Below are 13,790 nucleotides of genomic sequence, written 5' to 3' on the forward strand. Positions count from 1 at the left end.
GGGGACGCGAGAGGGCGGCAGCGGCGGCGGCGGCGGCGGCAGCGGCGGGAGCGCGCCCGTTGCAAGATGGCGGCGGCCATGCTGGGCCTTGGGGCTGTGTGTGCGCAGCGGGCGGCGGCTCGGCCCGGACGGCTGGCGCGGCAACGGCGTTAGCCCGGCCCTCGGCCCCTCTTCGCGGCCGCTCCCTCCGCCTATTCCCGCCTTGCCCGAGATGGATCTGCCCGTGGGCCCCGGTGCGGCGGGGCCCAGCAACGTCCCGGCCTTCCTGACCAAGCTGTGGACCCTCGTGAGCGACCCGGACACCGACGCGCTCATCTGCTGGAGCCCGGTGAGGACAGCGCGCGGGCGCGGGGCCCGTGGGGACCGGGAGGGAGCAGGGCCGCGGTGGACGGCGCGGGAGGGCTGCGGGGAGGGGCCCTGCCACACCTCGGCTTACGCGCGGGGAGCCTGCCCTGCCCCCGCCAGGAAGGGCGGCGGGTCCCGAGCCTGCCCAAACGCAGAGCCTTAAGTTGGGAAAGCGGCTGCGAGACCCACAGCCGATTGAACCGCTGCCCCAGCGAAGTTTCCCTGGGATGGGAGAATGGGGCGTCCCTTGCATCGGGCTTCTGCTAACTGTTGGGCGGTTGCGGAAGTGTCCGCGCTTAGGGCAAGCACCCGGCTTCGCCAGCGGACGCTGTGCTCCAGAGGACATCGGCGTCCCCGGGGGACGGCCTACGGGGTGCTGGGTCGGCAACTATTCGGAGAAAGTCAGGACTTGGCACGTGAAGCGGAGGGCGTCGCTGTAGTGGAAAAGGAAAGGCAGTGGAAACAGAAAGTAAGACGTCATGAAGCTTCAGGTTGATCTCAAGCCCGTTTCCGAATCCCAAATCTGGGTTTCCCAGGAGGAGTTTTGTTTTTCATTCCTTGTGGGGCGTCTTTACTCGTGTCTCTGTCTTCAGTTGCCTGGCAGCAGGCTTGTTTACACGGTCCGACCCTGCAAGACCGGACAGCTCTGGTTTGCAGAAGTAAATCAGTGATTGTCTGGAGTTGGAGATCAGAATCTGCTGTTCACATCCCGGCTGTGACGTCGTGTCCGGTGAGGGGCAGAGCCACAGCCTGTGGCTGGCAAGTGATGGCCTGAAGAAAGGCCACACTGGCCGAGCGGGGTGACTCTTTGCTGTGAAAGCAGCACTTTGGGAGGTGGCGGCGGGTAGATCACTTGAGGCCAGGAGTTCGAGACCAGCCAAGACAATATGGCAAAACCCCGACTCTACTAAAAATACAAAAAATTAGCCGGGCGTGGTGGTGCTTGCCTGTGGTCCTAGCTACTTGGGAGGCTGAGATAGGAGGATCCCCTGAACCTGGGAGGCAGAGTTGCACTGAACCGAGATTCCACCACTGCACTCCAGCCTGGCAAAGAATGAGACCCTGTCTTAAGGAAAAAAAGGCCACTGATCACTGGGAGCTTTTGGAGGGACCATGACAGGCGGGATGCCACCAAGCATGTGTGGCCTCCCAGGAGCTAAGACCCCAGAATTCCTCAGGCTCTGCTGAGGGCCTCCCATTTGCACAGCCTCTTTCTGCTGTTAGGAATGAAGAAAAGTCTGAACTGAAGCTGCCCCAGGCAGGAGGCCAGTCCTCTGCTTCTCGGGTTTACTGAGGCCCTGCTTTACCTACAGAGTGTTTGGGAATAAAGAGAGGACTGGAAATCTTTGCTCTTTTCAGAAACACTTTGTATTTGTCCTGCTGACACCTCTGTCTGTGTCGGCCTTCCCATCCCCAAATCCCATTACGGCGCAGTGCGCCTTCCTGCAGGCTGACTTCATTTCACCATCTCTTCATTCTAGACCTTGGCATTTTTGTGCAAAGGAAGTATTCCCATGTTTCTGTTTTCTTTTATCCGTCTTTCGTTTTCTTTCTTTCTTTTTTTTTTTTGGAGATGGCTTCTCGCTCTGTCGCCCAGGTTGGAGTGCAGTGGTGCGATCTTGTCTCACTACGACCTCCACCTCCCAGGTTCAAGCAATTCTCCTGCCTCAGCCTCCCGAGTAGCCAGGACTACAGATGCATGCCACCACACCTGGCTGATTGTTGTGTTTTTAGTAGAGACGGGGTTTCACCACATCAGCCAGCCTGGTCTGGAACTCCTGACCTCAAGTTATCCACCTGCCTTGGCCTCCCTAAGTGCTGGGATTACAGGTGTGAGCCACTGCACCCAGCCCTTCCTTCTTTTTCTTATTCCCCTTAACCCTCAGAAGTACTCTCTTGCCCCATTGGGGGAGGGGCATCTGAGATTATCTGGGATATTCTAAGCTTAATCCTACTAGCATGATCTGTCCTGTCCCATAATCTGCTTGCTGTTTGTGCTTAAAAGATTATGAGGCATGTGGGTTAGGTCCCAGTGTACTCTTTTTTGAGACCGAGGCATGTTCTGGGCAGGGCTTTTGAGCAAGGGAGGCAGATTTGATGAGGCCTGTGGCCAGCCTCCACTCTCCTCACAGGTGCACCACCTGTGGGCCTGTTCTCCCTGGGGAGGGATGGGGAGCCGAGTGGAATGTCAGTGTTTGGTTCCACCTGGTCAGTATAAAGTGGCAATGGTTGGTGCAGGATGTAGCAGTGGGGGCGAGCATGGCAATGAGATAGAAACACTGACTTCAAACTGGAAGGAAGCCCTTCTCCAGACTGTGCAGGGAGCTGCAGAGCTTTCTGGCGCTGGCTGCGTGGCCTGGAGAAAGGAGGTGATCGTCCCATCCTGTGGCTTTGAGAGCACTCACACAAGCCCTGAGGACTCCATGTCGGCAGAGTCCCAACAGGGGACCCTCCCACAAATCTACTGCCCAGGCCCAGCTGGCTCTCGGAGGCCTTGAGAAGGCCCTGGTGCTCTTGCTCTCTGCTGCCTTCTCTGGGACAGTCTCCTGGCTCAAAGTCTTACCACCATTCTGCCAAGAAAAACCCTCCCTGTTTCACACAAGAAGATGAGGCAGAATCACAGGCATGGTGACTAATTCTCTAGGCTGAATAACTTGGGGGAGACTGAGGCCCAGAAACTGGCCAGTGACTTTACTAAGCCTGGCCAGGAATGGGACCAGCTCTGGACAACCATTGCACTTCCCCTCCCTGGCCTGAGATCGGGACTCCCACTGCAGCCACTGGAGGCAGAATGCCGGGTCACTGTCCAGGAGAGCCCATTTGGTGGGGACTATGGCCCCATCCCTGTGGTGTTCGATTTCCCACCCCCCAGACCCTCATTCCCATGAGCACCCCACCCACACAGGCAGAGGCCTTGAGGGGACCCAGCAAGTCGTGGAGGACAGCACAGCCCCATCTGCCTTGGAGAGGAAACGTGTCAGCCACAAGGTTATGATCCCGGGAGATCTACATAGGAGCATGGGCATGGACGTGGGTGGTCCTCCCTCAGCCAGCTTTTTAACAGCTTATCCCAAAGGTGTGCCTGGATCCAGTACCACTGAGACCCAAAGACGGGGTTGGGGGACTGAATACCTGGACTGACAGGCAGCTCCATAGAACTGAGACCTGTGAGACCAGGGACCCGCAGCCTCCCTGCCCCGTGCCCTGGTGCCAGCCCTCAGCCCAGCTTCCTCCTCTGCATGCAGCAGCTCCTCTGTCCACCAGCGGAGGCTCTTCTAGGGCCTTGCTGGGTGCAGCTGACTCAGGAGGGCAGCAGCCTCTTCAGAGAATTTGACAGCATGGAGACCCAAACAAAAGCAGAAAGTGAGGCCTCAGAACTGGGTTCACCGTCATCTCAGTTTTTTACAAGCTATGATTTTGTCCCACCTTTAGTAACAAAATAAGGAAGTATGAAAAGTAATCTTGACATCTGAGATGGTGAGATTACGGATTTTTTTTTTTTTGAGATGGAGTTGCCCAGGCTGGAGTACAATGACACGATCTCGGCTCACTTTAACCTCTGTCTCCAGGGTTCAAGTGATTCTCCTGCTTCAGCCTCCTGATTATGGGATTACAGGCACCCACCACGACACCCGACTAATTTTTTTTGTATTTTTAGTAGAGACAGGGTTTCACCATGTTTGTCAGGCTGGGCTAGTACTCCTGACCTCGTGATCCGCCTGCCTCAGCCTCTCAAAGTGCTGGGATTACAGATGTGAGCCACTGTACCCACCCCAGATAATTTTTATAGTTATATTTTTCTAAAATACTTTTTTAAAAAAATGAACATATACTTCATTTTTTTGTTGTTGTTGAGTTTTTGTTTTGTTTTGTTTTTTTGAGACAGAGTCTCACTCTGTCACCGAGGCCACACCCGGCTAATTTTTGTATTTTTTAGTAGAGATAGGGTTTCACCATATTGGACAGGCTGGTCTCGAACTCCTGACCTAGTGATCCACCCACCTCAGCCTCCCAAAGTGCTGGGATTACAGGCGTGAGCCACCACGCCCAGCTAAAAAAGTGAACATATATTTCATAAGCGAGAGCAGAAAATGTTTTCAAACCTGATCATGTTCTAAAAAGAGACCAGCCCAGCCCTACGTCCCCCTGCCCTGCAGGGCTAACTGTGGCTGCCCTGGGTAGCTGTGGACTCCAGGCTGAGGCCTGAGAACAAGGCACAGCCACACAACCTGTGCTAGACAAATGCTAGAATGATGGTCATGCAGGTTAGAATGAACCCAGGTAGATAGAGGCCTCAGGATCAGGGTGAGACCAGAGGGGGCACCTGGGGGGCACCTGGGTGCAAAATTTAAGGAAGCACTTTTTTTTTTTTTTTTTTTTTCCTTAAGCCACGATCTTGCTCTGTTGCCCAGGCTGGAGTGCAGGGCTATGATTGCAGCTCACTGCAGCCTCTGCCTCTCAGGCTCAAGTAATCCAGTCACCTCAGCTGAGTCACTGGGGCTACAGGCTCGCACCACCAGACCTGGCTTTTTTTTTTTTTTTTTTAAGGTTTTAGTAGAGACAGGGTCTCACAGGGTCTCGCCGTATTGCCCGAGCTAGTCTGGAACTTACGGGCTCAAGCCGTCCTCCCACCTCAGCCTCCCAAAGTGCTGGGATTACGGGCCTGAGCCACCGCGCCTGGCCCTGAGGCATTCGTTTTAAGACCCACCCTGCATTTGGATGGCACTGAGAGTCGGGGCCTCCTTAGACGTGGGCTCCTGCATGCTTCACTGTCTTCACCTGGCCCCAGCCTCATGGGTGCAGCTCCCTTCTCTTTGGCAGCAGGAAGGACTCTAGAAGGATGTGCTGAGACCCTGGGGCTCCCTGAGACTGAGTGAGCCGGAGGTCACCAAGGCCCTCGGCCTATCCCGGGGGAGAGGTCCATTGAAAGCCAGTGGTCAGATGGCCGCTGTGGAGGGTCTCTGGGTGGACAGTTGGGAGCAGAGTGGTCCCTGCAGTGAGGCAGGGGGCAGGGCATGAGTGGTCCCTGCAGTGAGGCCAGGGGCAGGGTGTCTACTCATAAGCACATGAGGAGTTACAGAAGCAGAGCCGACCTGGCCACACCCAGTAACTCAGACCCTGGCCACAGATGGTGTCTGGAGCTCCCACGGCAGGCAGGGCCACCCCTGCTTCTGTGGTTCTGAGAGCCGCCAAGACCTAGCAGGCCCACTGGCCCCACCCTGGATGATCTGGCATTTGGCCCAAGATGCTGGAGGACCCACAGCAGCAGCTGTGAGGAGTGCTGCAGGGTCTGGAGGGCCTGATGTGTGCCCGGATCAGAGCACCTCCCGGTGTGGCCATAAGAAGGCACACAGCTGGAGCCAGGCACGGTGGCTCACGCCTGTAATCCCAGCACTTTGGGAGGCTGAGGTGGGCAGATCACGAGGTCAAGAGATTGAGACCATCCTGGCTAACACGGTGAAACCCCGTCTTTACTAAAAAATACAAAAAATTAGCCGGGCGTGGTGGCGGGCGCCTGTAGTCCCAGCTACTCAGGAGGCTGAGGCAGAAGAATGGCGCGAACCCGGGAGGCAGAGCTTGCAGTGAACTGAGATCGCGCCACTGCACTCCAGCCTGGGCAACAGAGCAAGACTCCATCTCTTAAAAAAAAAAAAAAAAAAAGGCACACGTCTGTCCTCATAAAGCTTCTGTGCATAGCACGAGGTTAAGCCTCCTTGCTCTTTGTCATGTTCCATCTGTAGCTATTCAGGTAGATGGCATAATTTCCACTTTATAGATAAGAAAACTGAGGCTCTGGATGTGAAGAAGCTTCACTAAGTAAGCGCTGAAATGTGGTGAAACCAACTCCAGAGTCCGTGCTCCCTCCCAGAGGGGTCCGGCTCTCACTTACCGCCCACCAGGGCACCGTGCCTTCCCAAGTTGTGCAGCAAGAGTCCACCGGTCCCATGCCCTTGGGGCTGGGCGGTGGCCCCCACCGGCCTTCTGAGTTAGACCCTGGGGAGTGAGTGGTATTTCTGGTTCATAGTCAGAATTGTAGTTTGGATTTTCCCACAAGTGTTCTCCTTCCCCTTCCATAGAGATAGACAGATACACACACACAGGCAGAGATCTATAAACGCTATAAAAGGCAGGCTCTGGCCAGGCGCGGTGACTCATACCTGTAATCCTAGCACTTTGGGAGGCCGAGGAGGGGCAGATCACATGAGGCCAGGAGTTCAAGACCAACCTGGCCAATATGGTGAAACCTCATTTCTACTAAAAATACAAAAATTAGCTGGGTGTGGTGGCACGGCCAGTAACCCCAGCTGCTTGGGAGGCCGAAGCACAAGAATCATTTCAGCTCCAGAGGTGGAGGCTGCAGTGAGCCGAGATCGAGCCCCTGCACTCCAGCCTGGGTGACAGAGCAAGACCCTGTCTCAAAAAATAAATAAAAATTAGAAAGGCTCTGTGCTGTAGCCTCCCGTGTTTCCTCTACCCGGATGGTGTTGGGGGTGGGGGGTGCAGTGAGGAGGGGCCCAGGGCACAGAAGGGCTGGGCTGCAGCAGCCTCCTGCGGGGAGGGCAGATGCCTCCAGTGCCCCGTGCCTACCCCACTCCACAGGCCAGTGTTTGCTCAGTCCTTTATCGAGGGACCAGGGATGGACAGCCTGGCCCTGGAAGTCTCAGTTTTGGAGGAGTCAGCCTGTGTGCAGGGACAGCTGGAGAGCGGTCGTGGGGCTCACAGTGCCTTCCCGGAGGAAGCAAGCAGCTCCCATCGGGTATATCGAGGGCTGTGGGCTCCGGGGTCTCCTCCAGGTCTGGCAGGTGGAGGGGAGGCTGTCCAAGGAAAGGAGGTGGTCCCAGATGTCTCAAGGCATCTGGCAGCACTGGCTGCTGCTGCCTCAGCCTCCTCCCTGTGCCCCTGTGGGCCATGGTGAGCAGCGGTGACCACCACACAGGGGCAGGGCAGCCGGTGATGAGAGATGTGATGAGAGGTGAGGGCGATTGTGTTGCTCTTGGTCCTTGTGTGGTGAGAACATGCTGGAAGCTCCTCCGGAGCAGAAACAAGAAAAGCGTTAACGAGAAAGGTGCAGGCGGCTCAGATGCGGACAGAACCACACCGGGGAGCGGGGCCACAAAGTAAGCCACTTTCTCTGCACCTGCTCGCGCTTCCTACCTGCCTCACTGCTTCCATGCCCTGACCCCGGTGGTCCCTGCTCCCCACACGTGGGCTGCAGCTACTCACACATGCGTTCCCGCTACTTCTTAAGCCCACACTCCCATGACCCAGAGAGGGAGAAGCCAGCCAGCCGAGTCTAGGAGCCCAGAACACCCATCAGCAGATATAGCTTAGACTTGGCAGGAGGCTGGAACAAGAGGCTTGTGACCTGGGCTGTGCGGCCATCTTGTAGAATACGGCACTGTTCACGTTTTGGGCCAGGGAGCCCTTTGAGAAGATACTCAGAGACACAGACACTTCCTATGTAAGGTGTCCCTACAGGCAGGATCTCACACACGTTTCAGGTCCTTCACAGTGCTACGGAAAATGAGGCCACAGGCTCCGAGTTTACTGCAAGCTTCAGGGTTTGCTGACGCCTACACTTCTCAGCGTGTGGCATCTCACACCAGCCAGGGGCCTCCCATTTCCTGTGGCAGGTTTTCGTGACACCCAGTTATGACCTGGCAGGTGGAGGGGAGGCTGTCCAAGGAAAGGAGGTGCCTGTGGTCAGCAGAGGAGGAACCTTGTTCCACTGAGGCAGGAAGATGAGACTCTGGGTTCTCTGATGGGTTCACCAGCAGACCCTGTGAAATTCATAATGGCCCCTAAGGTAGGGGTTGCCTGACATGTTCAACTTGGATTTAACCCTTAAGGCATAAGAAACCACTAAACAACATTCAGACATTAGAAAACTAGGGCCAGGTGCGGTGGCTGACTCCTGTCATCCCAGCACTTTGGGAGGCCAAAGCGGGCGGATCACTTAGAGTCAGGAGTTTGAGACCGGTCTGGCCAACGTGGTGAACCCCATCTCTACTAAAAATACAAAAAAAGGTTGGGTGTGGTGACACACGCCTGTAATCCCAGCTACGCGGGAGGCTGAGGCAGGAGATATTTGAACCCGGGATATGGAGGTTGCAGTGAGCTGAGATTGCGCCACTGCACTCCATCCTGGGCCACAGAGCGAGAATCTGTCTCAAAAAAAAAAGAAAAGGAAAAAGAAAACTGGTGAAGACTGAGGTAAACCACAAGATTGTCCAGGCTTTCTGCGTGGAGGCAATTTGCAGACTCACAAGCAGAGAACCCAACAAAACCCAAACTTTGGGGAAGCTGAGGCAGCCAGAATTTGTGGGGTATGGTACCAGAAAGGAAGGAGTTATGCCCAAAAGAAAGAGCTCGGGCAGTCTGCGCGTGAGCCTGCTTGCATCTTGGGCTGGATCCGATTTGCTGGTGCAAAGTGAAACCTCGTGAAGCCGGACCAAGAGCAACTTGAAGGGGAAGAGTAAGTGTAAGGGGACAGGACTCACACGGGGCCATGGTTATTTCAGTTCCCAGCAGCTGGAGTGTAGAAGCCACTTTAAATACACAGAGCATTCCTGAGACCTTAGAGGAACCACAGCTTGAAGTGGCGCAGAATAAGCTGGAAAGGAAAGGCCACTCCAAATGCCACGGAAACAAGTGCAAGGCAAGCCCTGGAGACACCACTGCCTGCTAGCACAGGGTATGCACAGCACTCTTGAAGACAGAAGCCAGGCGAAGTGGCTCACACCTGTAATCCCGGCACTTTGGGAGGCCGAAACGGGGATCATCTGAGGTCAGGAGTTCAAGACCAGCCTGGCCAACATGGCGAAACCCCGTCTCTACTACAGAAAATTAGCCATATGTGGTGATGGGCGCCTGTAGTCCCAGCTACTTGGGAGGCTGAGGCTATAGTGAGCCGAGATCGCATCACTGCACTCCAGCCTGGGCAACAGAGCAAGACTCCGTCTCAAAAAAAAAAAAAATTTCACATCCAGAGTCTAATCAATAACTGGCAGACAAGCCAAGGCAGGAAAATGGACTTGTCACTGGAGGGGGATAGTCCAGTAGTAGGACTGGTTTTGATAGGATTAGCCAACAAAGAGTAAACAATTATAAAAACATTCTGTGTGCTCAAGGAAATAACGCAAAAACATGACTGAGGGCGGGGCGGTGGCTCACGCCTGTAATACCAGCACTTTGGGAGGCCGAGGCAGGTGGATCACAAGGTCAGGAGTTCGAGACCATACTGCCTAACACGGTGAAACCCCGTCTCTACTAAAAATACAAAAAATTACCCAGGCGTGGTGGCAGGCGCCTGTAGTCCCAGCTACTGGGGAGGCTGAGGCAAGAGAATGGTGTGAACCCAGGAGGCGGAGCTTGCAGTGAGCCGAGATCGTGCCACTGTACTCCAGCCTGGGCGACAGAATAAGACTCCGTCTCAAAAAAAAAAATGACTGAGAAATGGAAGATACAGAAAAGAAGCAAGTTGGACAAAATGTCACTAGAACTAATCTCCCACATAGAAGAATTCCACGTTGTTTACTGAGATAGTTCCCCTTGGAGGAGGTGACGCTTACCTCCTCACTCCGGAAGCCTGGGCTGCACCTGGTGACCCCTTCCAAAGAGCAGAGCACAGAAGCCGGAGGAGCAGCTTTCCAGGGGGGACCTCCAGCAGCACAGCCTCACCAGGGGTCACGGTCACCATCAGCAGTGACATCGTATCCCTGTTGTGTACTCTTTATTTTATTTATTTATTTTTTTGAGACGGAGTCTCGCTCTGTCGCCAGGCTGGAGTGCGGTGGCGCAGTCTCAGCTCACTGCAACCTCTGCCTTCCGTGTCCGAGCAATTCTCCCACCTCAGCCTCCCGAGTAGCTGGGACTACAGGCGCCCGCCACCACGTCCAGCAAATTTTTTTGTATTTTTGGTAGAGACGGGGTTTCACTGTGTTAGCCAGGATGGTCTCGATCGCCTGACCCCATGATCCGCCTGTCTCGGCCTCCCAAAGTGCTGGGATTACAGGCGTGAGCCACCGCGCCCGGCCTGTTGTATACTTGATAGGATGATGAGAACAGCACTCTACCTCTTTGATCTTCCTCCCGAAAACATACGTAACCCCAGCTAATCATGAAAAAACATCAAACAAATCCAAATTGAGAGACATTCCGCAAACTATTTGACGAGTCCTCAAAATTGTCAAGGTTCTCAAAAACTAGGCAAGTCTGGAAGTTGTCAGAGCCAGTGGAACTGAAGGAGATGTGACAACTGGATGGACCTTGGATGACGTCCTGGAGCAGAGGAAGGATTGGGTGAAAACCTAAGGAATCTAAATAGAATATGGGCCCTAGTTAACAGTGTGTCTAATGTTCTTGAGACAAATGCACCACACAAAGGCACGATGTTAACGATGGGGGACACTGGTGTAGGGCATGTATTCTAAAGTAAAAAGGTGGTTCTTCAGATTCACCGCAGTGGTTTGACAAAACATTAGAAACTTCCGAAGAAAAGATTCCCGAATTAAAAGCAATGGAAACGATCCACAGTGATGTACAGAGAGAAAAAGGACTGCAAAAACTTAGCCAAGCTTCAAGGAGATAATATCATGTGGTCTAACGTATTTGAGGTTCCAGAAAATAGTGGGGAAGAGAATACAGAAATATGACCAAAAGGCCGGGCACGGTGGCTCCTGCCCGAGATCCCAGCACTTTGGGAGGCTGAGGTGGGCAGATCGCTTGAGCCCAGGAGTTCAAGACCAGCCTGGGCAATATAGCGAGACCCCCGTCTCTATAAATAACAAAATTAGCCGGGCATGGTAGTGCCTACCTGTGGTCCCAACTACTCAGGAGGCTGAGGCGGGAGGATCACCTGAACTCAGGAGGTGGAGGTTGCAGTGAGCCATGATCACACCACTGTACTGCAGCCAGGGCAACAGAGTCTCCTGCACTGCAGCCTGGGCAACAGAGACCCTGTCTCAAAAAAAAAAAAGAAATATTAGGCCGGGCGCGGTGGCTCACGCCTGTAATCCCAGCACTTTGGGAGGCCGAGACGGGCGGGTCACGAGGTCAGGAGATCGAGACCATCCTGGCTAACATGGTGAAACCCCGACTCTACTAAAAATACAAAAAACTAGCCGGCCGTGGTGGCAGGTGCCTGTAGTCCCAGCTACTTGGGAGGCTGAAGCAGGAGAATGGGAGGCAGAGCTTGCAGTGAGCTGAGATCGCGCCACTGCACTCCATCCTGGGCCACAGAACGAGACTCCTCTCTAAATAAATAAATAAATAAATAAAGCATCCGGAAGAGCCGTACGCAGTGGTGGCGCCTGTGGTGCCAGCTAGTCAGAGGCTAAGGTGGAAGGATTGGTCCCAGATAGGGCAACATAGTAGGACCCCATCAATACAAATAATAATAATAATTTTTAAAAAGCAACTAGGAGGCCGGGCGCGGTGGCTCACGCCTGTAATCCCAGCACTTTGGGAGGCCGAGGCGGGCGGATCACAAGGTCAGGAGATCGAGACCACAGTGAAACCCCGTCTCTACTAAAAATACAAAAAATTAGCCGGGCGCGGTGGTGGGCGCCTGTAGTACCAGCTACTCAGGAGGCTGAGGCAGGAGAATGGCGTGAACCCGGGAGGCGGAGCTTGCAGTGAGCCGAGATCGCGCCACTGCACTCCAGCCTGGGCGACAGCGCGAGACTCCGTCTCAAAAAAAAAAAAAAAAAAAAAAAAAAAAGCAACTAGGAAGGGAAAGGAAATTGCATGCAGAAGAACAAAAGAAAAAGATAAGAATGACTGCCAATTTCTCATCAGAAACCATGTAAGGCATATGACCAGAATAAAAGGCTTAAGATGCAAGTCTGGTTCAGCGTTCTCACTCAGCGTGATTCACCATGTCAATAGAAAAGAAGAAGAACCATGTGATCTTCTCAACAGAAGCAAGAAAAGCATTTGACAAAATTTAACATCTGTTTCATGATAAAAACTCAGCACACGAGGAATAGAAGGGGAATTCCTCATTCTAATGACCGTCTAAAAACTCGACAGCTGACTTTGTCCTTACTTAGGAAAAACAGAATGCTCTCCTCCAAGACTGAAAGAAGGCGGGGATGTGTGCCTCTGCCACGTCTGTTTAACAATCCATTCAACGTCGTCATCAGCGCAGCATGTCTAGTAAATAAAAGACGTAGACATTAGAAAGGAAGAAAGAAAAGTGATTCCGTTCATAGACAGCATGACCGTTGACTTAGAAAATCCCAAATAGTCTACAAGAAAGTTAGTAGAGCTAATAAATGCGTTTAGTGAGGCCACAAGACACAAGGTCGTTATACAAAGATAAATTGTATTTCCGCATACTAGCAACAAACTATTGAAAATTGAAAATATTCGGCCGGGCGTCGTAGCTCACACCTGTAATCCCAGCATTTTCAGAGGCCGAGGCAGGTGAATCACCTGAGGTCAGGGATTTGAGACCAGCCTGGCCAACACAGCGAAACCCCATCTCTACTAAAATACAAAAATTAGCCAGGCGTGGTGGCGCGCACCTATAGTCCCAGCTACTCAGGAGGCTGAGATAGGAGAATTGCCTGAACCTAGGAGTCGGAGGTTGCAGTGAGCCGAGATCACGCCACTGCCTTCCAGCCTGGGTGACCAAGTAAGACCTGTCTCAAAGGAAAAAAAAAAAATTATTATCCGTTTCTGAGACTCGTGAATTGATTCCAGCTCAAGGTTTCTGAGGCCGACGTCATCTCTAGGCTCAACTGAGGATGAAATACGCTTCCAACTTCCCTCAATGCTTGTTGACAGGCCACAGTTTCTCGCTGGCTATTGGCAAGAGACTTTAATTCCTTATCAAGTGAGCCTCTCCACAGAGCTGTTTGTAACATGGCAGCTTGCCTCTCCAAAAGCAAGTGACCCAAGAGAGCCAGAGCCCAAGGCGGCTTTTGCAGTTTGTTCTCAAATGGCATCACCTCTGCGTTTGGTCACACAGGACACAGGACAACCGTGGTACATGGCGGGAGGAGATAGCTCAAGGGTGTGGACACCAGAAGTGGGATCAACAGGGGGCCATCGGCAGGCTAGTTAATAGGGATAAATTAGCTGGGTGCAGTGGCTCATTCCTGTAATCCCAGCACTTTGGAAGGCCGAGGCAGGCAGATCACAAGGTCAGGAGTTCGAGACCAGCCTGGCCAAGGTGGTGAAACCTCATCTTTACTAAAAATACAAAAAGTATCTGGGCATGGTGGCAGGCATCTGTAGTCCCAGCTACTCAGGAGCCTGAGGCAGAAGAATCGCTTGAACCTGGGAGGTGGAGGTTGCAGTGAGCTGAGATCGCGCCACTGCACTCCAGCCCACGCAACAGAGTGAGACTCTGTCTCAAAAGAAAAAAAGGCCGGGTGGGGGATAAATTGAAGACCTAAATAAATGGAGAGAAATACCATGGTCATGGGACAGAAGAC

At 53.4% G+C, this 13,790-nt stretch overlaps 1 protein-coding gene across 3 annotated transcripts in view; it reads left to right on the forward strand.

The window, feature by feature from the left end:
* HSF1 (heat shock transcription factor 1) overlaps positions 1 to 13,790 on the forward strand; it is a 27,890-nt gene continuing 14,100 nt past the window's right edge. For all 3 annotated transcript variants that reach the window (XM_009213786.2, XM_021942748.1, XM_003903266.5), the window contains exon 1: positions 1 to 328. In XM_009213786.2, the coding sequence (XP_009212050.1) occupies positions 212 to 328 (117 nt within the window). In that variant the 5' untranslated portion in view covers positions 1 to 211. The remainder of the gene's footprint in view (positions 329 to 13,790) is intronic.

Source organism: Papio anubis, chromosome 8 (assembly GCF_008728515.1).
Source record: "Papio anubis isolate 15944 chromosome 8, Panubis1.0, whole genome shotgun sequence".
NCBI classification, from domain to species: domain Eukaryota; kingdom Metazoa; phylum Chordata; class Mammalia; order Primates; family Cercopithecidae; genus Papio; species Papio anubis.